The sequence below is a fragment of the Salarias fasciatus genome, chromosome 7 (assembly GCF_902148845.1).
Source record: "Salarias fasciatus chromosome 7, fSalaFa1.1, whole genome shotgun sequence".
Taxonomy (NCBI): domain Eukaryota; kingdom Metazoa; phylum Chordata; class Actinopteri; order Blenniiformes; family Blenniidae; genus Salarias; species Salarias fasciatus.
Genome location: NC_043751.1, coordinates 26,069,769 through 26,095,111, shown reverse-complemented (window position 1 = coordinate 26,095,111; position 25,343 = coordinate 26,069,769). Strand labels below are relative to the sequence as shown.

Here is a 25,343-nt window from a genome sequence, read left to right as displayed (position 1 = left end):
TAAAATGTCATATATACTCAAATAAATGCATGCTGAATATGTACTCTTTTACCTTGATTTGTAATTTCAACCCGAACTCACTCATGCATCCACTCATGTTTTATGTAAAACACTGCAAAGATTTGATGAATGACATTATAAAACATGATCATCTGCATATTTTCCACCCATTCTCATAGTTTCTTAGTTGACAGCAGCGCCAGCACCACTGACAGGAATCAAGCTGTTACAGTACGGAGTCGATGGAGGCGTGATCCACTGTGTCGTAGAAGCGCAGAGTGGCTTTATAGTACAGCAGCTTCTCAGTCAGAGGGCTGACGGTCAGGGCTCTCCCCTGAACGCTGAGGTCAATGTACCTGGGAAGGATCAAATGTGGTCATGTATAACTCATCAATAACAACTTTAGTCATGCTTGTAAATAAATACAGTGATTTGACCCCAGGGGCGCAAATCATGCGGTGAGTCAGTTCAGCTGATCAGGATTACTGTTTGTTAAATTCAACATTTTTTTTCCTGTGCATCACTTTTTTTTTTTTGTCAGAGATATTACTATACCTGTAGGACACACTCCAAAACACCAAAGTGTTTATGGCCATCAGTGTGGCCAAGAAGAAGAAAAATCTCTCCAGGTTCCCATCATGCAGCATGTTCGGATAGAAGTTTCCTGTAATAAACAGGTGGGTGAGTGGGCCAGTAGGTGAGTTAAACAGTGAGTATGATCGATATTTATTTATTTATTTATTTTTTACCTCCAGAGCTATAGTATACTAGCTGGATAATAAAAGCCCCTAAAAAACAGCCCCCTCCATAAGACAGGGTGAGGAAGTGCAAAGAGATCCCTCTGATGTGGTTTGGAGTCAGCTGGAACGGGATGAGGGAACCTGCCAGAGAGCAGAGAGACTGTGAACTGATTTCATAAAGATGCCTAGTAAATGCACATAAAGCACATTATATCACAGTGAAAAAGAGAGACAGAGAGTGTTTTTTTGTTTTGTGTTTTAGCTATCTATAGGCACATCTACTAAATATGGAATTAAAGCTTTTTTTCCCACAAAGTTGATTAAATCTTTGAGAACACAATTTCTTGCGACAGTAGCTCAGTTGGTAGAGCAGGTCGTCTTATAACCGGAAGGTTGGCGGTTCCATCCCCGCTCCCGCAGGTGTAAAACTGTCGTTGTGTCCTTGGGCAAGGCACTAAACCCACGTTGCCAAGTGTGATAGTTGTGAGAGTGAATGGTTGGTGGTGGTCGGAGGGGCCGATGGCGCAGATTGGCAGCCTCGCTTCCGTCAGTCTGCCCCAGGGCAGCTGTGGCTACAGCAGTAGCTTACCACCACCTAAAGCGTCTTTGAGTGTCCTGAAAAGCGCTATATAAAACCAATGCATTATTATTATTAATTACAAATTATTGACCTGAAAAATAAGCCTTTGTGTTCATGAGTTCATCTTATAAGCCATGGAAATGAACACATTAACAAATGCCATGTTTTTTAACATCTCATAAAATAAAAAAATAAAAAAATTTAGCTTATATGTTGCCAGTGGAGACTAAATAACTGAACATTCAATGATATGATCATTTTTTATACTTCATATGACTTCATAGAACAGATTTAGGTTTTTACTCCTAAATTTTAAAGCAAATTCCTTATTTTGTCAGCACAGTTTTGTTTCTTGGGAACTGGGTGCAATATAATGAATGAAGTCCCTCTCTTGACATAATATTTGGGTAAAATAATCTGTTGAATTAACGATGCAGTCTATTTTGCCCTAAGCACAAAAATAATTCCAGCAATTTTGTTCAAGAAATGTGAAGTAGAATTGGAGCAATGGCCATTTCTTGAATTGTTTTGCTTCATTTCATGCCATCCCAACATCGATGCCACTTAAAATACACAGAAGATGAAACCCGCTCCATGCAGTCGTGGAGGTTCTGGTTATCCTACTCACACGCAGGGGTGACAAGAGCCTCAGCCAAGCCGAGCAGGACGTACTGAGGCGCCAGCTGGAAACACGGCATGGACGACACCTGCAGGACCTTGCCGGACAGAGTCTGCTCCACCAGGGGGAAGGTTTTCCTCTGCAGCTCCGACAAACCTGCCACCAGGACGGAGAGAGTGGCACACACATGGCCCAGAGCTGGAAGGGGAGGACGGACAGGGTGGGGTGATGAGAGAGGGGGCTGTGATTACAGGAGGGGGAGGGGGAGTGGGAGAGACACAGGGGTGTTTAGGTGAATACATTTAAAGGATGTGCGGACGATGTGGGTGTGTTTGTGCTGGAGCACTCACTGATGAGTTTGACAGGAGCCAGGGGGGTTTTCCCCACGGACAGGCAGCAGGTGGTGACACACTCGATCAGAGGGGCCAACAGCAGCAGAGGCAGGATGCTGACGACATTCATGGCACCGATGGGCAGCAGGAGGTTGTTCAGGTGAAGGTTGGAGTTCATGGTCTGGATGTAGTAACCTGATGGAATCTGTGGGGAACGAGCATTCATGAGCATGAAAACCTGCATGCTGATGGGAAAATAGTGAAACTTCCTCTTGTACTCCCTTCCTCCAATAATTGGCCACAAACTCCCTCACAATGAAACATGTGGGATTGCACTGATAACAGGTTTCATGAGCCCTTATCTCAGGATGCTGTCAAGAAAATATCTTTGAAGTATGAACTCAGAGATAAACTCCCTGCAGCAGTGTGTGTCTTTCAGTCGTCTCTGCGCTAGCTTGGCTGTACATGTACAACTCTTCGCTGAAAGTAACAAGTAAACTCCACATCAACACTTTGTGCTTTGTGGTTGTTTCCCCCTTGACCTGCCTGAGTGACGCAGGCTCTGTAAAGCAGCTGAAGCCCGTAGAGCGGGAAGAGTTTGGCCAAGACTTTGACGTTCTCCACGTGGATCTCGCTGTACCGGCCGCCATTGTTCTCTTTGGCCCGGTCCAGCCACGATGCTACGTCTCCACTCAGGTGGCGATAGTAGAGGCAACACATCTTGAGTGAGTTCAAGAAGACTCCCAGTGTGGTCAGTAATGACCCCCCTGCAAACAATCACTTTAATCAGTGTGGTATCTGATCAGTGTTTCTGCTTCTTTACAGTGTGCAGTTGACCTTTCTTGGGTTTGTAGGTGAGTTTGTTGCGCATCATGTGTATGGCAATGAGAGCCAGCAGCACAGACGTGAAGGGAATGAGGAAGCCCAGATTTTTGGCCACAGACTGCTGGATGTAAGCAATACCCAGAAATACGATAGTGGAGTTCAGGTTCACCAGCCAGTAAAACCTAAAAATAGATGAAAAAATATAAAGAGCAAGTCTTTGACCAAGTTGCAGGAACCCAACATGTTCGCATAAAAAAAGTTGAAACTAAAACAGTGTAATCTAAAACAAAGGTAGCTAATGTGATGTTACTCCACTCAGTGATATTTACTCTTCTACACTGGGGAGCTTCATATTTCTTTAAAACTGAGAGCTGCTATGAGTGTACATGAAAAGAAAACTATTATAAACCTCTGTTATTTACAATGGTAGGAATTAGGAAACATGAATTTTAACATGCTTATCTTATCTCAATCTCTTTCAACATTTCTCAGTGAACACATCTCTGATTATTTTGTATTTTTCCTCATGGATTTGACTGAATGAGAATTTTATTTCATTTTTAGTTTTTTGGACCATCACACGGTTCCTTTGAGCTGCCGTGTTCCCAGACACACCTGTGATCGCCCCAGTATCGACAATCAATGGGCAGTTTTCAGATCTGACCGACTGCGTCCACCTACCAGTTGAAGAAGGCGAGGAGCTGGTGCTGGTTGTAACCCTGCAGGCTGTAGGCCCCCATGGGACAGAGGATGGCCCGGATGCCGCCGATGCCCAGCGCAGCAGCGAGGAGGCCGGTGTAAAACAAGATCTGCTGCTCCCGGGGCTCCAGCTGGTGAGTCATGTGATGGGTGTCAATGTAGAAATCCTCAAAGGGAAATGCCACCACAGGCAGCATGGCAGTGCCTACAGGAGACAGACACACGTGGGAACGAATGAAGAAATGAACAGAACTTCAATTAGTGTACAGCAGGCAGAGCCATGCCGCGTCTTACCGAAGAAGTGAAGTAAAGCACACAAGTAGAGCACTTTAGCCCGTCCTAAGCAGGTCTCTGCAAACCACCCGACCAGCACAGGGGTCAAGGTGCTGGCGCCGATGAAGCACAGGTTGACGGTTGCGGCCAGGTAGTTGTCGTAGCCCAGCTTCACCGTGCAGAAGAGAATCATGTTACACACAATCCCAAAGAAAGTGAATCTTTCACACAGCTCCACGAGCAGAACGCAGATGATGACTTGCAGCTTCTTGCGGGACTTTCTTGGCGGTCTCTGGTCTGAAAGAGTGTGTGAGGCTCGCCGTGGCTGGCTCCTGCCCTCCGGCAGTCTGCGAAGGCCTTCTGCCACCATTCCTCTGGGCCCGTATGAAGCCGGCTGCGTGATGCTTCCAGTAATAAAGCTCTAAATGACAAGTCCTGCCCCTGTGGGGAAGCGTTATGGGCGAGCACGCCAAACATCCGGCACCCTGGTGTGATGCTGGAGCTGAACAACAGACACAGGGAAGCAGACGTGCATTCTGCACGTGCACTGGGTGACTAACGCCTCTGCGTCATTAACTTACCAAGAACTGTGGGTGTCTGACAAGGGTCAGACACATCATGCAAAGCTTGAGTGGTTGACAAGAGCAGTTTATTGACTTTTATTTTATATAATTCTTTTTAGATATGTCGAAATTCACACAAAACAAACATCTGCAATAGAGAAAATAAAATACAGAAGTTGTCATTGTTTTGTGCAGAGTCCCTTTCAAACATAAGAAAGAGACCTCCATGCACCATTGTATCATTAGTTTGCTCCTTTGGTTAAAAAAAAAAAAAAGAGCTGCTGATTGGTCCTCCAGTATCTATTCTATAACCCTTTGTGTCAAAACCTAGTCTAAAGATCTGAAGACTTTTAATTCATGTTGTGGTTGTGTGGTGATGACTTTCATAAACTTTTCTGTGTTCCAACCAACTCGTTAGCTTGGAAAATAATGCAATTTCAGAATTGAAAAGCAAAGCAGGAGCATCAGTTTACATCACTTAAGTTGGTTGGCAGAGCAATCATTCCTCAATTGAAATGTTGCAGGTTCGAGCCCCCATCTGATTTAAAGTGGAACATGTTGTGAATTGCTCAAGTGGTGGATAAGTACTTTATAAGGGAAATCCATTTATGTACTTTGGATTTTTCTGATTAATGGTCACCTCAGTTTGAATCAGCAGGTAACAACTACACAGACTGGTTTTCTTAGGTAACATTGTGAAACAGCTACACCCATAAAGAATTTGAAGGTCATTAATAGTGCCAGTAAACTGTCTATGGCACTTGAGTTTGATGTTCAATAAAAAAAAAAAAAAACTAAACTGAAAGTTCAAATGATAAAAATCTGATTACTGTGGTTCCTGTTTACATAGAGCACTATAAAATATAAGTGAAAGCTGCAGTCTGCTGCAGACACACACAAAATGCCTCATGTCTTTGTGAAAGCAACGATTCACAGTAAGAGTTCATTTTGGCTTTGCTGCTGGCAATTAGACTGATGGTGTTAAATGACAGAGTCCACAGCCAGATTAACTTCAGCTAGGTCACAGCTGTGAGTTAGACAACAACTACATCTTATCAAAGACAAAAATATTCATGTTTTACAAGTTTACAAACTGAGCCTTCCTTTTATTAATGAAAAAAAAAAATAAATCAGAATGTGACGATGAATTGTGTTGTATATTATTATAGGGTTGGGGTTTTTTTTTTTTCAAAAAGTGTGCTTTGAAAAGACATCTTGCTGCCTTAGATTTCCATTATGCTACTCTCTAATTGTCACTACTGATGGCCCAATCACAGATTTTGTATTTACACACCAGAAAGGTTGAACTTGGCAAGTCTTGATTATGAATTGAAACCCTAGATTGTCTTGTATTGGCCTGCATGTCATATGCGAAGTTCATTATCATGCATTAGAAATATGCATAGTTTGACACAAAATCTACATTTACCATAACAATCAAATGTTTTGAAAAGCTTCATTTTATTTATGATAAATACACGCTTGCTTTTAATCACACTTGTTACAAGTTGCACCTTTCTATTCATCTCAAAAACACTTCTGAAAGGAGAACTTGTAATGGAAATAACAGAAAAGCAAGAGCAGCCAGTAATAAAATGTCACAATATCAAACTATGTTTTGAACACTGTATAGTTAAATTTTTATGAACTGTGCATGGATACAGGAGCAGGACAGTTTTTGTTTTATTTTTATCATAAACTGCAAAAATAGTCAGGTCGAAACCATCCGTGCGTCTCCTTGGTAACAGCGTCCTGTGCAGCTTGAGGGCGTGGTGTATCATGGGAAAAAAAAGTTGCGTGTAAATCTGTTGTTTGTCAGCGCTGCATGTCGGAGACTTTTAAAACTGCAACACAAGGGAGGTATGCAACCATTAACAGCTCACTTCGAACATATTACCCTCCAGTAACCTGCTAGGATTCAACTGTTTGTAGTATTATTGGAAAAGAAATTTATCGTAAAGTTTGCTAACTAGCTGGTACGTTCCGTGTTTCGGATTAAATGGTTTCCCTCTTATCTGGTGACTGGCTTCCTTTATTGTTCGTCATTGCCGCTAGCATCTGTTAAACTCAGACTCACAAAGCGTACGACAATTTAAAAATGGATTTTTAATGCCCTTTGACTGCGTTCGCTACCGCAACAGTGGATTTCTGTCGGGTTTTTCACAGCTGATACAAGCAGCAACTAGGGACGCGAGGGGAAGCCAGTCACCAGTCGTCAGGGAAACCAGTTAATCCAAAACACCAACGCTAACTTTAGCCCAACATGGCTAATCGATAGCCTCATTATCCACACCGGATTAACAACTTCAGTTTGTTAATCACAATGCTAGTGAGTACAATACAGCAATCGGTTAGATTAAGTAGATTCTGTGTGATTTGTAGTCATGTCTGGAGCCAGGATGCCCACCCGCCCTGCGTCTGCGTCCGAAGGCTTCAGCTCGACCCCGATCAAGACGGACGTGGGGAAGGATTCCGCTGCAGCCAAGGACTTTCAAGGCGACGTCCTATCTGATGACGAAGACACGTTTTCCCTGCTCTCCCCCATCTACCACGACAGCTTTGATACAGACGAGGAAGACCCGGAGTCCATCCCTGCTCGAGGAGCTTCACCCGGACTCAGGTGCTGCTGCACTGTTACACCTGAATCAGTCGTCTGCCTGCCCCGCACATGATGTGGTACTGATTTCTGTAGATTCTCTTTTATAGATGTGAGCTACCAAAGACGCCCTCGGAGCAGATGCTATGTGCAGTTTTGCAGCCTCCAGCCTCACCGACACTAGGTGCATGGGAAATGTGGCTGGTAAACAAAGCCAAAGAGGACAGACTGAAACTGGAACAGAAAGCAGAGGAGGTGAGTCTCCTAATTTTACACTTTGTAATATTGAAACTGAATATATTATTTCATGTTATTGGACTTTCTCTGAACACTTTTTCATCCCATGATTTAGGAGCGGTTATTCAAAGAAAAACAAGAGCAGCAAGAAAGAGAGCGAAAAGAGAAAAGTATTGTCGTGGAGGAGAAGATTCATGAATGGCTGAGGATGAAAAGAGAAAAGGTATAGGACTGCGTCTTTCATTCATTCATTCATTCAATCATTCAATAATTCATTCATTCATCCCCCTTAGTCCATATCTGGTTGTGGTTGCAGGCAGTATAGAGAGTTAAAAGCTCAGACATTTCTTCCCTTGCAACTTCCTCCAGCTCCTCGGACGGGACCCCGAGTCGCTCCGCTAATCAGAGATATAATCTGTCCAGTCAGTGAGTCGTGGTCTGACCCCAGGGCTCAGTCCCCGGGCCCCAGGCCAATAGGGCCCAATCGGACATGCCTCGTAAACCTGTAATGGGATGCAACCATGGGTCATCCTCATCAGATGCTCAAACCACCTTCGCTTGTTTCTCAGTGGCTTGACTTGGAGTCCCTTTGATCAGGATGGAGCTCAGTTTGGACTGGATCCTCCTCTCTGAGACCACCTGAGTCCCTCTCCTCCCCCCCACATCACTGGCCTTTCTAATAAGAGGCTTGGTATTATTCACACTGTAAAATCATGTATGTTATTGTCTTAATTCAGCTTTTGTTGTGATGCATGTGTGTGGATATAAACACAAAATGTCTTGTACATATGAAGCTGTCTCGTCTCGTCCTGCTTGAACCAATCTGTATTTATCTTTTTGTCAGGAGAGGAATGAACAACTTCTGAAGAAGAATAAAGAGCTGGAGGAAATCCAGAGGCAGCAGGAGAAACAAAGGGAGATTGAACAAAAAGCTCAGCAGAAGTATAAAGACTGGCTGCAGAAAAAGAACCAAGAAAAGAATGAAAAAGAAAAGAAAGAAAAAGTAATTTATATTCTTTTACCAAAAAAAAAAAAAACACTTCGATGTGAAATTGTTGGATGAGTGAACAGATTTCTAAGAATTTTCTGTATCTGGCAGGAGGATGCTGCCCTCAAGGAGGAGCAGGAGAAGGAGCGCCGCAGGAAAGCAGAAGAGAAGTTTAAAGAATGGCTGGCAAAGGCGAACGAAAAAGACAGAGCGAGTCCTCAGTCACCTGCTCACCCAAGAAGTAAGGTCATTTGAGTAATCAGGGAGTTGTTAAGAAGTTTACCTCAAACTGATTTGTTTTGTCACCAATGATATGTTAAATATGTTGTTTTTTTATTTCTTTCAGGTCCCTACGATAAATCCTACCCATCTCCCAGCTTCTACAATCCGATTCCGTGGAAGCCGATTCACGTCCCTCCTCCAGAGACGCGCGTGATCAAGACATCTGAAAAGAAACCTCAAAAGCAGAGGAGAAGCCAGCAGAGCTCCGGCAGCACTGTCAGACTGAGAAACAGTGTGAGCGCTGCACACATGCTGCAGAGGAGATGACTATAGCCTAGTGACAGCTCTGTGTGATTCCACCACCACTCATGTACAACAGACTGAGGCTCTGCTGAGTCACTGAAGCATTCCTGTCTTCCGATGCAGCCACAACGACCAAAACATGCTCCCGTCGTCTGATTTGTTGCATTTTGTAATGTCTGCATTTCATGATGTGTTTGATTGCTGGTAGGATTTTCCTTGGATTATGATTTATTCCGATGATTCATTTAGGTTTTTAAAATGTTAACATTCATATATATATTTATTTTGTACATTTTTCTTAATAAATTTTTTGAGATTAGGTTTGAAAAAACAAACTGTGTTTCATTCTGACTGTATTTACCCCACCCATTGAACGCTGAGGAAAAACTTCCAGCTCACGGTAATTAATGAATCAGACGCCAACCACAGCACAGAAAGAGTGTGGCTGGTGGTCACAGCCAAAGATAGACCCGGCTCGGCCAAGTGCCCCTCACACTCGCGTATTGTTCTGCGTCCAGCTGTGCCTTGTTCTTCTGTGGGCTGAGATGACGACAGAAACGAGTGAGGGGGTGGAGAGAGAGAGAGAGAGATAGAGAGAGAAACACTCAAAGCTGTGCTCTCATTCTGTGTTAGCGACTCTCTGTGATGACAATGTGTGAAGCCTGAGGTAAAATACTTGTTTTTTTTTTTATTTTATGTGAGAATGAGTGTTACTAACCATCTGTTGTGTATTTGTGTGTATGTGTGTGTGTGTGTGTTGTGCTTCAGCTTGTTCTATCTGCTGCTGACTGCTGTGGAATGTGTTGCTTGACAGCACCCAGTGAGGCGGCTCATAATGTAGGGCATCTTATAAGAGGTAATTAAAAAAACTAGTGTGTGGTTTAGTGAAGAGCTGCCAGAACAGATTTTTAATGTGCTTACAGTTTGTAAAGAATATGTACATGGCAGGTGTGGTCCAAGCTGTTTGTTTAAGGCTGTTTGAGTAAATCTCTCTCCCACAAAGACAAGCTCCTCACTCTCTGGCTCTCCTTGAGTCGAATTTCTCAAATAAAACAAAATGTTGATTGTCATCCAGAAAAAAATGGAATGATTTATAGCTGTTTGTTCGTCGTTATCTTATATAACTGCATGTGTATAATCAGAACCATCTGAAGTCTTTAATCAAAGTATTCGACAGCCATTTGGTCCTTGTCACTGTGTTCAGGTTCTGCTTTCCTCCCACAATCCAAAAACATGAATGTGAGGTTAACTGTTGACCCTGATGTGACAGTGAGTGCGGTTGTACACAGCCCTCACATCTAGTCATATATGATTATGCCATTTTACTTGACATGACCTTCATGCCAGCATTGATTCATTTTGTAGATGTAAATACAAAAGTCGATTGTTGTAATTTTCTGGATAAATTACTTGATTTTCTGAAAATGTTGACATTTTCATCAAATTTACTCTCATCCACACTGAAAACATGCTTTAAAATAAAGGTATAAAGTATAAATCTTAATTTTGAAAATTTTGATTGAGGAAAAGTAACTAATACTTTGAAGTGAAGTGCTTTCACACCTGCATTTCAACAAAGGTGATGTAGTTATGTTTTCAGTGACTCTGGTCATTCATGTTTCCTCTCTCTGCCTCCTTCAGGTCCTGCATTCAACTTCTCAGTCGGAGTACAAAAATCCATATCCCAAGATGCAGTGGTGCAGGTGGGCCAGCAACTGGAGGTCACACCTCCCAGCACAGGTAAGAGGCGTGTCTTCCACGTCCACACAGTGGAAGGGAGTGTGGTGAGGGAGGGCCAGTCTAAAGGGCAGGAGGACGCGTTCCACTTGTGTTTAGCCTGGGAGAACATGTCTGATGGCGTAATCAAGATATCAGAACCTTCTCAGGATGAACAAGCTGATTTTTCCACGTTGCCAGAGGAGAAAAGGAGACTTTGAGTTCTCTGCTGTGTGTCTCCGTCATGGGTTTTTGTTTTTTGGAGAGTGCAGCCTATGAAAGGATGGCGAGAAAAACGAAGAACATGCTGAAGATTATGTAAAATTTTTCTTACTTACTCAATATTGAAATTGCACAGATGCTCATGGGCCCTAATTGGCTAATTTGCTGCAGCTGATTCTTTTTTTTTCCCTCCTAACAAAGATGTGGCTCCTGTGTCTGCAGACAGTCTCACTTCTTATTGACACAACTTGGGAGAAACCAGTTCTGTTGCATCGAGGCGCAGAGGAGTGGGATTTAGAGTGTCCACCTCAGTGTTTGTCTTAAAGTTGCTGTGTGTTTTCCCCTTGGTCACCATGCAGTCTGCAGTGCCAGAGACTGAGGACTCCTTTGACTTTCTCTTTAAAATCATCCTGGTCGGGGACTCGGATGTTGGAAAGACCTGCGTGGTGCAGAGCTTCAAGTCTGGCATATTCATTGAGAAACAGCAGAACACCATCGGAGTGGACTTCACTGTCCGTACCCTGGATATTGATGGGAAGAAGGTGAAAGTAAGTATTTCTGCCAGCCTGCTCTTTCACTTGACATCCATTCAACTGTGAAACCTGTCTCTGTGTACCTGCAAGTTGAAGTACATAATGTTACTGCTTGTTTCAGTTAATCAGTGAGGTTGTCTTCCAAGAAAGAGGTGTGCTTGACTCCCTCCTACATCCGTTACTGTGTTAGTTTTCTGGGTGTGTTCATTTAACAACCGTAGAGTGATCAGTTTGAGACTCTTCACTGAAGCCCTGTCCAGTTCAGAGCACACTCAGTCAGTCATTTGCACTGTTGTTGTAGATGCAGGTGTGGGACACAGCAGGACAGGAGCGCTTCCGGACGATAACCCAGAGCTACTACCGCAGTGCCCACGGGGCCATGGTGGCCTACGACATCACCCGCCGCACCACCTTTGAATCCGTCCCCCACTGGATCAGGGAGGTGGAGCAGTACGGAGCTGCCGGTGTGGTGCTCATACTCATTGGTGTGTACAGTGTCTGCTTCACATGCTGACAGCCCATTACACACAGTCACACACTCACACCTGCAGGAATAATCGGTTCACCCAACACGCGACAAATCCACGTCCATGGACAGGAGGAAAACAGGAATCGTCCCAGAGCTGGACTTGGACCGGAAATATTCACCCTGTGATGTGAACGTGCTTCACACTGCCTCATCAGTCAACCCATAAACAACTTTACGGTGTAGAAGACACTATAAAGAGCAGCCAAACACCCCTTCCTGACGCCACCAGCTTTCAACTTTAAATCTGACTATAAACTTGTCTCCTCAGTTTCTTCCAAGTTTTCCTCTTAAATACTGCTTTTTTAAGCAACAAAGACTATTTTTTCAACTTGGTGATTAATTTGCACAGTAGTTTCTATGTTTTTGCTCTGATGTTGATGAGAGGTCTGTCTGAGTCAGCTCTATGATAGACAGTGAGATTGGCTCCAGGTATCCATAAATCTACTCTAGACGGAGTCTGTACAGGTGATGACTGCATGAAATTTGCAGTATCAGCAGAACCGTGAAAACACTCCATTGATTTATGACCACCTTTGATTTTTGGTCAGAACTTGAACCTTCTTCTATTACATAACTTGGAAAAAAAGCACAATATGAAATGTAAGAGAAAATTTAAACTGTAGACATCTTTATAGGGATGCACAGTGGTGTGTAGGATTTGGCACTTCTGCCTCATAGTCATCTTTACAGTGCTATTTGCACATAAAATCATCTCCGTGGCAGATTAACAGAAGGGTGGCATGGGGTTATAGTGGTTAATGCTCTCGCCTCACAGCGATATTAAACATTTCACTGTATTGGTTTTCCAAAAATATGAGACTTTCTTTTCATATATGCACTGTCACAACAACAAAAAAAACACTTAAAAGCTTAAATTTTCATGCTATTCTTTTTTTTTTTTTTTTTAAATTCCTCACCGCTGCAGGTAACAAATGCGACCTGGACGCTCAGCGGCAGGTGCTGTTTGAGGACGCCTGCACTTTGGCAGAAAACAACAATGTGCTGGCAGCTCTGGAAACCTCCGCCAAGGAGGCCCAAAACGTGGAGGCCGCCTTCATCCTGATGGCCCGGGAGCTGCTGGCTCGAAACGGCATGACCATGACGGACGGGGAATCTCAAGAATCGCCCCAGCTGATGCTGAGTAACAGCTCGCGCCCCGTTGAAGGCACAGCGCCTGCAGATGGGAAATGTGGGTGCTAGGCAGACCGATTAGGACTTAGACTGAATATTCAATGTGTGTCGGAAAGGTTTTCCTGCAGAGGGAAGAGTCTTTAAAGAGAAACATTCTGTTATGCAGTTTTGGTGCAGTTAGGTTTTTTATTGTTTGTATTATTTATAAATTTTAAGTTTATCTGTAACAGGAACTGGAGGAACCTGAACAGTGAATACAATATTCCCATGACACACACAACTGTGTCTTCTGTCACACAGTATGGCTTTTATGTTGTGGGAGCTATTTTGTAGTCTTTGTAGATTTTATAAATATTCATTTGGATTTGTTTTGTAATATTTTATAGTGTTTATTCTGCTATTTGTTGTGCATGTTTGGCTTAAACATAATTTTCTGTGGGCCTAATTTTTGTAGATTTAGACAGTTCTGGGAACCTGAAGTTTGTTTAGGTGGATAGCAGGCATAGCACCAGCATGCACCTGGACGGGCCTAAGGTTTTCTAACAGAAGAAGAGAGGCAGCAGAAAATAATGGCTCCTTTTGTCTGCTTGCATCAGGAAAAATAAATCAAGACAAAGTGTAAAGGATTTTTTGTGGACAGTGACTTTTTCTTCCCATGTAAACTACATACCCACAGTACATTAACGACCTTTTAAAGTTTAAGCTTTCTTTGAAGACAAATAGCCACCACAACAGTGTATAACTGAAAAATTATGCATCGTTTGTTGTCGAACAAACCGGCATATGTCGTTTTTACTTGTGCTGTGAGTATCAGTTTTACTCCTGATGTTAAATCACGGCTGGGTTACCATTCCTCTTCAATTCAATCTCACTAAATAAAGCAAGTTGACATAAAAAAAAATAAAAATATTTAAAGCTAGGGTTGGCGATCTTGGAAAACTAGCATGTAGCACGAATGAAGCATCTCCCCAAGGCTCCGCCCAGCTCCCACCCCATTGGAGGAGCTCCGTTGTGCGCGCAGCACTTCCGCGTCCTGTGTGTTCCTGGCGTAACCTGTCCTCAGCGCTTCGTTTCTTCGTTTGTCTTTATTTGCACTATGCCAAGTATGGCGCACTCACCGGTAAGTAAAGCCCCAAACATTCTTCTCCGCCATTCTGCAACGACGCTCCGTCCTTCTACGCGCGCACTGAATCAGGGTCGCCATTGACATGTACGCGCAGGGGGCAGGTCGAACGGCGAAGGGATTTGATTGGTTTAAAAAAAGGTGTCCCGTCAAGACGATTGGTTGCTGTTTTTCCCGTTTTACTCCTGCTGTAGATAGCGGATATTTTCCAAACTACTTTAAGAACACTCTATGAATTGTTTCCAATCGGGTCATAAAGATCATTTAAACCAGTATTTAAAAAAACGTATCTCATTCAAATCGCCAACCCTAGCTTTAAGTTGAAATTTAATCTGAGGTAATTTTAATCCTATAGGCATTAATTATATATACAGACATATATACACAGCCTGCATCTGAAACAAAGCCAAAATATAACCGCAAGACTACTAAACACCCACCAGCAGATGAGGTTGTTTATTTTAGAAAGGCAACGTGACTCTGGACAAGTGGACTACTGTGCAAAATAAAGTCCTCCTTCCTCTGGACTGCAAGTGGTATTCTCACTGTGAAACAGCTGTGTAAAGCTATTTCTGGATCAATACCTAGTGACATTGTGTTTACTGTCTACTGAACTCTTATCTGTGACCCGACAGATTCTTAACATCTGAATGTAGTGAAATGTGCAGCTAAAGAAGTTTTTTTTTGTTTTTTTTGAAGGCAGGACGGACGGACATTGCGCTGGATGAATCAACAGTATACACTTTAAGTATCGACACAGTGATGAGTATTTTTTAAAAAGCTGCAACAATCTAAGCCACTGCTAAGCAGAGCCCACTTAAAATTGAAATATATTCTGTGTTAAAACTGCTTATTGCAGACGCTTCTATGGCACTGTAATGCAGTAACAGCAACGCTTCCCTTCAGCAGAGTACCAGGAACATCAAACTACCGAAACACAAAGCCGGAGTTAAACAGAAGAGACTGAGAGTCTATTGCAGGGGCCAGCCTTCTTCCTGGAACACCAGATCCACAGCCTCCTTCACGTCCTGCACCACGAAGGACGGCTGCAAGAGGCTGGGGTCGAACCGGAAGTCCCTGTGGCCGTGGAAAATGCGTTGCTCTGTGACCGTTTCCTGCTGGTCTCTGCTGTACACCCCCGTGCACACCAAGATGGAGCTGCACCGCTCGGGGAGGTTCCCCTTTGCCCTCGTTATTTTGGACGCGTCTCCAGCGCTGTCAGCTGGACGTTCTACTCCCGTGCTGCTGTCAGGCTGCTCACGATGGGAAGCCTGGAGGTAGTGGTTGTAGAGGTTGGCACCATAGACGTCGGCCATGGGGTTGTCGCTGTGAAGACATGACAATCTACATCTTAGTGTTTTTGTCAATATTTAAATAACATTTCAAGCAAATTACAAACTGATTTTAAATATCTTTAGAGAAAAGATATGAATGGAAGGAAGTCCGAGCTGAATCACTCACCCTATAGCATACAATCTCTTCACGGGTGTCGTCCACCCGAGTCTCTCGGCCTGCTGTCGAATCAGCAGCTCGGCGTAGTTGTACGTCACCACGCTGGGTTTACCGATCAGAGCCTCATACTTCAGCTCGTAGCCGGTCACCTTCTTGTACAGACTCTCCAAACACACCAGGAACATACCATGGCCAAACCTACCAATTAAAAAAAAAAAAATCATAGAACCACTGCTGTCACATTAAAAATAATAAATTCTGAGAGTTGCACAGAACATCTACCTTGGGTTCTTTGCCTCGGCCATCCAGAGCAGGTCCATGTTGCAGGCCAGCACTGGGATGTGACGAGTTTGCATGGAGTTCCAGTTGTTGTCGGGGTTTCCACTGGTTAAGAGCACATCGACGATGAGCTGGAGGTTGGTCTCCCATCTGATTGGCTCTCCAAACAAGATAACGGCTGGAAGACATTTTTTTTTATAAGTTCTATTGTTACAATACAATGTATAATGAAACTGCCCATGATTTGTCCTTATATACAGATAAATATAAACAGGAAATATGTAAATAATAGAGAGTAAAAAAGTATAAATAGACAGCTCATTGTGTGACAGTTTACGTTGATGTGTGGGTCAGTCCTTCAGTTAGTGTGATTCCATACAGTCTGCAGTGTGTGTGCTGTGTGTCTAGACAGGGAGTGAGATGTGATGGAGGCCACAGCTCTGGGGTAGAAGCTGTTTCAGAGGGTTTTTGTCACAAAATTGATGTAACCGTGTGTAAACATACCGTCTATAGGCCGTAAGCCTTTACTGGGAGGGATCTGGAAGACAATGTAAATAACTATTAATATCCACTAACTCTAACTGAACGTCATGCCAGTTTCTTTTAAACTACTTACACCGTCTTTAGGCCTTCGCTCGTGGTCCACAACATCTAGAACTGGGTATGCATCTCTGAGCATATCGATGGTCACAACATCTTCAAAACCCAGGCTGGAGTTTGATGAGTTAAAGTGTAGTTGTAAGACAAAAAAAAATCTAATTGTAAGAACCTCACATCTTTAGAGTCTACGTCACTGTGATTCTCAGAATCCTCTTTTCTTCTCTTCAGTCAAGTAGGCTTTTTTCAACATAACCTTTTCAAGCTTGACAGTGTTCTCCCGTCTTCATCAATCAAGTCATCCGCCGATGGAGGATGTGTTTCTACATCAGCTGGTGTTACGGACGCTTGACCGACCCGTCACTTTTGATAGATCGGCCACGTCTCCTGCTGTCTGGTGGATCTGTCATCGGCTGGTATAAAGACGCGTCATCCACCACCGCTGAATTGTGTGAAAATGGTATGTTGAAAAGGGGCTACTTGCCTGAACAGAAGAGAAGAAAATACTTATAGAACTAAAGGTAAAATAAACCTAAACTGTATTTATTGTGTGAGGGCTCGAGTCAGACTGAGAAGCAGAAAAAGGACTAAAAGGCACAAAGATTATGTCATGATAAGAAAGTGGAGCGTGAAAATAAATTAGTCTGAATAAGCAGAGCATGTATTCTTCAAAGTCAACATCTAGTGGGAGTGCAGGGACCAAGAGTTCCCTAGCAGAAACAGGATACTTGTGAGCAACTTCTTCAATTGGACCCTGTCCTGAGACCAGCACACGCATTTTGTGAAACTGGGTAAACATCCGCAATGGACTGTGGGACAGCATCACTTGATCTGGAGATACCTGAAATGAAAAGGTGTAGCGAGGAAAGTATTGGTGTCAAAGAAAGACAAAGCAAAGACATACAGATTTAAAAGATGTTCACCATACCTCCACCTCCAGCAGATGTGACAGATGTTCAGCTTTGGCCTGCCTCATGCAGTTCCCAGCATTGGTGACAAACACCACGGGGACTCTGTAGTTCCCATTGCGGTCGACCAAGTTCTCGAAGCACTGCTTGGCTGCAGGGATCAGCGTTTTACCTCGCACCAGCACCCCATCGATGTCAAAGAGGAGCCCGAAGGAGCCGGGGCCCTGGGGAGACAGTCGGCCAGTGGATTTTGTGTGATGTGAAAACACAAAGTTATTCATTAACTTGTGTAGGTAAAACAGAGAGAGCACAGATGAATTGAGACTTTGTTCCCAGCTAAGCCAATATGAAGGGGGGGGGGGGGGGGGCGCACAGCACAAAGCTTTATTTAATAATAACAGAAGTATGTACGGGTAGTAATCATGTGATGTGATTAACTTAACAGCATCATCAACACACTGTCATTGTTTTCTCAGTTAAACATAAGTTGGTGAATCAAAACCTCTCGTTTACAATTATGGCTTAAAACTTAATTTCTCCATTTGATATAGATTAAAGATATATTAACTGCTTAAAGCCCTGTCTAGTCCTATCTTGCCACCATATCCAGGATTTAGTATAGCCATAGTTCCCATTTATGACATTCAGAATATTACTAGAAAGCAGAGAGATTGAGCTTTGTGTACTTATTGTGCTCCTCCGTTTGACCTTCCAGTCACTGACAGGATTCACCTATTTGGCACACATTAGTAGCCTGAACTTTGAAGAGCACATGGTGTGTTGCTGAATACTTGCCATATATTCACATTTAAAGCTTAAAATAAGGATGGAAACACTCATTTTACATATTTTTAAATTGAAAACTAAAAAAATCTCCCATTTAGTCTGTAGTCTCTGACTTTAAATAACTTCCTTTTGAGTTAATCAGGTTTTTCCATCGATTCTCTCTGTTCTGTCCCCTCCATCTAAAAATTCCCGTCAGGATCTCAGTCAGGTCAGCAGCATGGGAAGCAGACTGGTGTGTTTTCTTTCCTCTCTTATTACTCCCAACTCCAACCAGTTCGAGCTGAAATAAATCTCCGAAAACATATGCGATTTCAAAAGGAGATGGAGCAGATCATGCACTTACTTGGCTGTAGTTTCTTCTGATGCAGGACGAGCTGTTTGCTTGTTTTGAAGCTCCCTCGCAGCTTGGTTTCAGGAGCTGCCAGACTCTTCTGAAAGCTCTGACTCTTTGCATTTCTGCAGGCACTTGTGTGTAAAATCCCGGAGGGTGAACAGAGACGGTCCGACACTCAGCAAACCAGAGGGCTGGACCTGTAGGTCATGATATTCCCAGCAGTGAAACTCTACTCTCTGCTACCTCTGCATGCTGCTCAGCTTGTCTGTCACCATTCAACATTTAAAAAAAGTCTGTGCGCATGCGCTGAAGACCAAATACTTCCTGGTTGAGGTGACGTCACTCGACAGCGAACAGGAAACGCACGAGTTTCGTTTCTGCACAAACTAAAGTGATAAACTCTGAATTTTGAAGAATGGAATGAAAACTTGTCTTCATATTTTATCTGTTTATCATGTTTGTTTTAATGGCTCCTGTTGCACGTTTTAAAAAAATAAATCACACCTGTACATGACTGTTTAAAATGCATAGATAGGCACAGAAGAGAAATAAGGCCACAAAAAAAGCAAAAATAAATAAATAAATAAATAAATAAATAAATAAATAAATAGACTTACATTTCCCCCTATATGAGTATAAGTATACACTTAAAATGTTTTTTGGTTGTGTCATCAAGTTCAAGAGATGAAATGTCTATATGTTCTCAAAAAAGTTACTGTCTTCTGGTGCAAAATACAGTGAAACGTCTAAAAACCGTTTATCACTGTTGCATTATGAATGCTTTTCAAGCGCACCCTGACAGCATGGCTTGACGCAAACATGTACCTGGTTTCTATGTCGATATCTCAGCTCAAGTGTCAGTGATGTCTGCCACATTGAAAAAAAATAATTCTTTCAAATTTTTACAATTTGCTTGGTGGATTGGTGAGCCAGATTAGAGCCTAATATTGAAAACAGAAATATTGGAATTACAAATAAAAAGTAATCAGAAAAATAAATACTTAAGTACAGATATCTGAAAAGTTTACTCTAGCATTAGGGACAAATACTGTTCTTCTTTCCACCTCTGACTGTGAGTACTGCCAAGAATAGAAACAGAAAATAAATGTCTGATGTGACTGAAACAACTTTATGGATGCATTTTCACATCACACCATATTGTTTTTTGAATTTCAGAAATGAACGTGAAACAGAAAACAGGATTATGTCCACTGCATTTCAATGAATTTATTATCTAAATACTCCATTTACAATTTTACACTGTGCATAACTGGTTGCTTGTCAACAAAAATTAAAACAATAAGAAGCATTCAGAAATATAATAGAGTCTCTTAATTTAAAATAATGATTTTATTGGTCAAAATACAAACATCATGTCCAGCCTAACCTTCAACAATCACATTAGAACAAACATCTATACCTAATCAATGCATCACACAACGTTCCTCAGCTGAACCTCAGCTCGTTTTCCAGTCCGTAGATTTTAGCCTTCAGTGCCATCAGTTCGCCCTGAACCTTTTTCGTCCTTGCGTTGGTCTGGCGTACCTCGTGCAGGATGGCGAGGTCCTGGTTGGGCCCCACATTCAAAGTAACCTGAAGAACAAAGCATCCGTCAGTGATTATTCATATAAAGTAAAACCACTTCAACATGAACCATCAGAGGTGCTTTGCAATAAAACCGAATGATTTATTGTTGGTAAGTAAAATCATACAAGAAATAACACCTTAACAAGCTGCTTTTCTACATCCTTCAGTTTCTGCCTGAGATGTTTGAGGTCCGTCTTGAAGCCCTCCACCTCCATGACCCTCCTCTTCTCCAGCGCTTCATAACGCTGGGTCATCAACTGGAGACGTTTGGCCATTTTTTCAGAGCGCTCCTGTTAACAAAAATACAGGACACTTGGTGACCATCACAGGATATAACAAGGGCATAGAAATTAGGATTTTACATACATCGAACTAGCTTGGATACCTTGAATATTTCTCTGCCAACGTCGCCCTCCTCTCTGATCTGAGACAGTTCTGTCTCCATTGTAATGCACTGCTCTCGGTACATCTCAGCCAGACGGTGGGCTTGCTTCAGATCCTCCTGCATTAGCTGAAAACAGCACAGGTACAGACACGGACAGTCAATATTAATCACTCAGGAGCATCTAAACAGGGGTGTCAAATATAAGGCCAGTGGGTCAAAACCTCTCCAAACCACCAAGCAAATGGTAAAAATTTTAAAGAAAACATTTGATTTTTTTCTTTTAAACAAATTTCTTCAGAGTAATGGACAAAACCTTGACCTCTGAGCTGAGATATCAGTGATGTTGCAATGAGAAATAACTGGCATTAGCATGAAAACCATGCTGTCAGGGTGAGTTTGTAAAAACATGGATAGTGCAACAGCTATAGGAGAAGTTGTTAGACATTCCACTGTATTTTACACCAGAAGAGTTTATTGAAATTGGCTTTATTCTGGAATTTAAGTATATATCAGTTGAAATTGGTTCATTTTTCCAAAATATTGACATTTTCATTGCGTATGCCAAGTGCCACAACAAAGAAAATCGGGCCTCTGAACTTAATGTGTTTGGCAACCCTGGTCTCAACACTTTTAAAATAGAAATAAAAAACTTCCTGTGGCCCTCTATAGACATAATCAGGTGTAATACAGACCTATAAGTAAATTAAACTTAACTGATCTCCTATTGCATTTTAAGTGCAATGCTTTTACAATGTACTTTCCTATATTATTGTATAATTTGCTCTTGTCTTAAACGGGACATGAACTCTTATTGCTAATTCATGGCTGGCATCATAATAAATTCTCTCTGAATCCAAATATTACCTTCAGCTCCTCTTTTTGCTGCTGCTGCTGCGCTTCTGGCTGTGGCTGTGGCCGCGGGTGGAGCACGGCGGTGCTGCTGCCGGGCTGCCGCGGCCGGCCCGCCTCACTGCCGGAGGGTCCAGCCTTTCTCAAACGGTCGTGGCAGGAATCTAATTCCCTGAGCAGCCGATCCTTCTCCACCATCCAGCTCTTCTCCTGATTCCGTGTGTCAAACTTAAGCTGCAAGAAATCCCTGGTGCTCTCATGCAGCAGGTTCTGAGTCTGCTTGAGCCTAATGTGTTAATGGAGATTAAAACAAGAAGAAGAGTGAGGATTTAAAATATCAACCAGGCAAAGCAGTCCAACTCAAAAGAAGAAAAAAATTGAGGGACTACAAGAGTGGGTGTGTGGCACATGTGGAAAATACAAACATTAAGAAAATCAGACCCACTTGTCAGTGAGAGAAGCGATGCGCTCCTGGTCTCTCTGTTGCTGTACTTGTGCTTCCTCCGTTTTAATTCTCCGATCCTCCAGCAGAGCCTCCACCTGCTCTTTGGCCAGACGGGTCTGCTCCTCCATCTGAGCCTGCAGCGCCTCCACCTAGAAGCATGAGCCACACGATTTAATGTGACCTCCAAATCCTGAAGAAGACAAAGAATTTCTACCGACATGATGAACGTATACGGTGGTGTAGTGTTTGAGGACACCTACCTGCAGCAACAATGTCTGATTGTCATTCTTGTACTGCTCCAAGCTTTCTCTGTTTATCCCATCTGATGACTTGGTTCTCCTGGTACCATCTCCTTAAACATGAAACCACACAGACACATTATAATACAGGGGAATCAAACAGATTTTACTTCAGGGGCCACAAACGGCCCAATTTCATCTCGAGTGGGCCGGACTTTTGACACCCCTGTTATCGTCCTATAATTACGTCCAAATTTTGAAAAACTGTCAGAAGAGGAACAAGTTGTTTTCAAACCTTTCCTGCTGGTTGCAGCAGGTCTGAGCCTTGCTGGTCGCAGACTGAGATTTTCTTCTTCCTTGGATTCGATGCTCCTCTGTGTGATTGTGACCTGAAATAAATTCATCAAATACATGATTAAAAAGGAGAAGATTTAGCAGTCATGAACTCAATTAAACATGGAATGAACTGAACAGTAGAAAATAAACTTTTATCTTACACAAAAACTATTAACTATTAAACTATTATCTTACACAACAGTTGAACATTCACCTTGTGAGGAGGTTCCCGATGAAAGTATGTGATCTCTCCTGCATCAGGACCCACAAGGGCAAGAAGGTGGTGGATTTTCTTCCTGTCCTCCAATTCTCTGTAAGGCATTATCGACACGGTCATGCTCTTCTTGGTGCAAGCAAGGGAGAAGAATAATACAGTGCAGCTTCTGAATGCCTGAGAGCAGGTTGTCCATTTGGATACTCTTTTTTGAAAAGCACAAGTGTAATTTGTAACAGCAACCACTTTATAAGAATGGTTGAATGATTTTAAAATCAGGCGTGCCCCTACCTGATCTTCAGTCGGTCATTTTCTGCATAAAGCCGCAGAGACTGCTCTCTCTCTTGGAAAAGGAAAACCTGCATGTCGCTCAGAGCGTTCTGAAGCTCTGCGATCTCTCCCTCCCGCTGTCGAACCTCCCACTGAAGCTTGTGCTGAGTGGCATCAAGGGAATAAAGCTTAGAGAGAGCAGCCACAAGTTTCGTCTGGTACGGCGGACGATGTGAGATTCAATGGCTTCTCGTTCTCACCTGGTCGTCAGTGATGCCTCGATGTTTCTCCAGCATCTGCAGCAGTTCTTCGTGTTCAGTGTCAAACTGGGCGATCTTCTGCCGGTAGAACTCCAGCAGCTCTCTGGACGGGCGCAGGTATGCCAGACGCTCATGGATCGGGGGGAGAGGCGAGTCCTGACCCGGGGTGTGAACGTTAACTCTGCAGGAAGAAGTAAAGTTTCAATCTCATGATAACATACTCACTCACAGACTTAACTTTATTTTTTTTTCATTTTTGTCTAATCATTCAACTATTGGATGTAGAATGCATGTACATTGTAAAGCCGCATTAAGGAATAAAAACATGGATTACTCAGGCGATAAAGCCCATTTAAGAAGTAAGACTAAATCCATATGGGATTGGAACAGCAGGGGACAGAGTCAGGGCAATAAATCTATTGAGGAAGATTATGGCTTAATGCATTCGCTCCATCTTTCTGTGCTCAAGGAAGATTTCTTCTGCAGAGGAACATGAAAAAACTTTGTACTGTGTCGTAATTCAATATTCTCACCTATGAGGTGTTGCATGCTTTACTGGTGACCCCATCCTGATGCAAAATCCTGAAAACATGAATGAAAAATTAAATGTGACTTGTTCCAGCATTGCACAAGGTGAACACAGCTTTATTAAACTGTATGTAAAAAATCTTTAATTATTGAGGTTTTAACATGCAAAAACTGTCACAGTCCATTAATTGTGCCTGGCATTAGTAATCTTTAATAACTTGTAGAAAGACAAATACAGCTACAGCCTAATTAATGCATTTAATTATCTTTATAACTATAGAAACCAAGCAACTTTGCTGAATTGAATGATTACAAATAAAACAACATTTTAATGGGTAAACCATGACACTACAAGCAAATGTAGACTGAGGCTAGAACACATACATACATGCATGCATGCCATTCACCAATTGGATTCAAAAGAAATCTTGAAGGTAAAGTTTTTTATTATTATTATTATTTTGTGTAAATGAAGCAAATTCAGATTTTGATATACATTCCACACACTGTAGTACCTTTAAAGGCACTGTCACACATGAAGCCCCCTGGATGTAGTAAGCACAACAACAGACAGGATGTTTCGGTTTAATTGGTTTCCATGATAACTGGTGATCGACTTCCTCACATCAAATGTTAAAAACCCGACGACAGAAGGTCGTAGCTTTCCTGGCGAACGCAACGCATTTAAAACACATTTACGGAAAAGCTTAGAAGTGTCGCTCCTTCTGTGACTTCTAATTTAATAACAAATGTTACTAGAGAGCCACGGGGGATGTTAAAGGAATCGGTCAACAATCAACACGGAAACCAGCTAATTTGAAACACCACATCGGGCGGCAGGGGTAGCGGGACGATTAAACTAGTCTGGTATGAAAAATCCAGCTACATTCATACTTTTACATCTTTAATACTAGTTTAGCTACAACGGCATCCAAATACTACAGTAGTACAGCATATGTAAAACGAAATAAAAGAAAGGGGTCATTTGAAAACACAAAAACATGTTGCTACGGCTCATGATGTGAAAGCAACACCAGATTTACCGATCTAAAACAAAATCAAGGTAAAGCGACAGCAAAGATGTATTTTTTTTTTTTTACATAAAGCAAGAGAGTTTCTGCATTTTCTGTGAAGTTTTTACATACCCTGCACACTTTTACTCCTGTCTGTGGAGCTGCAGCCGTTTGTAAGCCGGAAGTAAACCCTCTTGTTCTGGAGCACGCTTCAATTATTCTGCCCCCTACAGGCAGGTAGCAGTACTGCCGCAGGTATGAAAAACCTTTAGATACTGTACAATTGAAATCTCTACCATTGTCAAAGAATCAGGCAGATTTCTTGTAGCTGTTGTCACCATATCAGCACAAATTAATTCCACTGTGGTGGAAATCACCTGTGCCCCCTCCTACTCCTCCCGGATAAAATACTTTATTAATCTGGAGAAAAATCAATGGTTCACTGAGAAAATTCTTCATAACATTGATGCCTTTCTTTGCTCATGCTGAGAGGTGTTTAATGTTATTTCAGAGTGATTGCTCCATCTGTTGATACATCAGCCTATGTGATTTACTTTGCTTTTGGTGGATCTGTGTTTTACACTTTTTCTCCATCTTGTCATGTGTGAAAATTTAACAATGTTTGCAGCA

At 42.4% G+C, this 25,343-nt stretch overlaps 5 protein-coding genes across 6 annotated transcripts; 2 read left to right on the top strand and 3 right to left on the bottom strand.

Annotated features, from left to right (window-relative positions):
* Positions 1-226: 226 nt before the first annotated feature.
* Positions 227-4,438, bottom strand: slc15a5 (solute carrier family 15 member 5). The gene is given in 10 exon segments (XM_030096824.1): positions 227-356; positions 556-664; positions 750-881; positions 1,949-2,147; positions 2,150-2,180; positions 2,286-2,476; positions 2,818-3,038; positions 3,109-3,278; positions 3,778-4,000; positions 4,090-4,438. Coding segments are annotated over 10 exon segments (1,755 nt in total).
* Positions 4,439-6,366: 1,928 nt separating this feature from the next.
* ccdc34 (coiled-coil domain containing 34) lies at positions 6,367-9,296 on the top strand. 2 transcript variants are annotated; one of them, XM_030096407.1, is made up of 7 exons: positions 6,367-6,491; positions 7,014-7,251; positions 7,338-7,482; positions 7,580-7,687; positions 8,309-8,467; positions 8,564-8,693; positions 8,799-9,001. In XM_030096407.1, exons 2-7 carry the CDS (start codon positions 7,016-7,018, stop codon positions 8,999-9,001), a joined length of 981 nt encoding a protein of 326 aa, XP_029952267.1. In that variant the 5' UTR covers positions 6,367-6,491; positions 7,014-7,015. The 2 variants fall into 2 exon arrangements, with proteins under 2 accessions (XP_029952267.1, XP_029952266.1); XM_030096406.1 differs by having other exon boundaries at positions 6,448-6,491; positions 7,030-7,251; positions 8,799-9,296.
* A 1,359-nt stretch (positions 9,297-10,655) lies between these two features.
* Positions 10,656-13,771, top strand: rab19 (RAB19, member RAS oncogene family). Its single transcript, XM_030097242.1, has 4 exons — positions 10,656-10,717; positions 11,275-11,463; positions 11,750-11,933; positions 12,903-13,771. The coding sequence occupies exons 1-4, from the start codon at positions 10,667-10,669 to the stop codon at positions 13,175-13,177; spliced, it is 699 nt and encodes a 232-aa protein (XP_029953102.1). The 5' UTR covers positions 10,656-10,666; the 3' UTR covers positions 13,178-13,771.
* A 903-nt stretch (positions 13,772-14,674) lies between these two features.
* On the bottom strand, positions 14,675-18,855 carry hdhd5 (haloacid dehalogenase like hydrolase domain containing 5). Its single transcript, XM_030096071.1, has 8 exons — positions 18,597-18,855; positions 17,488-17,691; positions 17,288-17,400; positions 16,579-16,672; positions 16,467-16,500; positions 15,966-16,140; positions 15,693-15,881; positions 14,675-15,557 (listed from the first exon to the last, which is right to left on the bottom strand). The coding sequence occupies exons 1-8, from the start codon at positions 18,705-18,707 to the stop codon at positions 15,203-15,205; spliced, it is 1,275 nt and encodes a 424-aa protein (XP_029951931.1). The 5' UTR covers positions 18,708-18,855; the 3' UTR covers positions 14,675-15,202.
* A 950-nt stretch (positions 18,856-19,805) lies between these two features.
* ccdc77 (coiled-coil domain containing 77) lies at positions 19,806-24,896 on the bottom strand. Its single transcript, XM_030096422.1, has 12 exons — positions 24,846-24,896; positions 23,706-23,754; positions 23,173-23,353; positions 22,934-23,076; positions 22,643-22,739; positions 22,388-22,481; positions 22,114-22,205; positions 21,854-22,002; positions 21,424-21,694; positions 20,560-20,685; positions 20,312-20,464; positions 19,806-20,180 (listed from the first exon to the last, which is right to left on the bottom strand). The coding sequence occupies exons 2-12, from the start codon at positions 23,738-23,740 to the stop codon at positions 20,034-20,036; spliced, it is 1,488 nt and encodes a 495-aa protein (XP_029952282.1). The 5' UTR covers positions 23,741-23,754; positions 24,846-24,896; the 3' UTR covers positions 19,806-20,033.
* Positions 24,897-25,343: the final 447 nt, after the last annotated feature.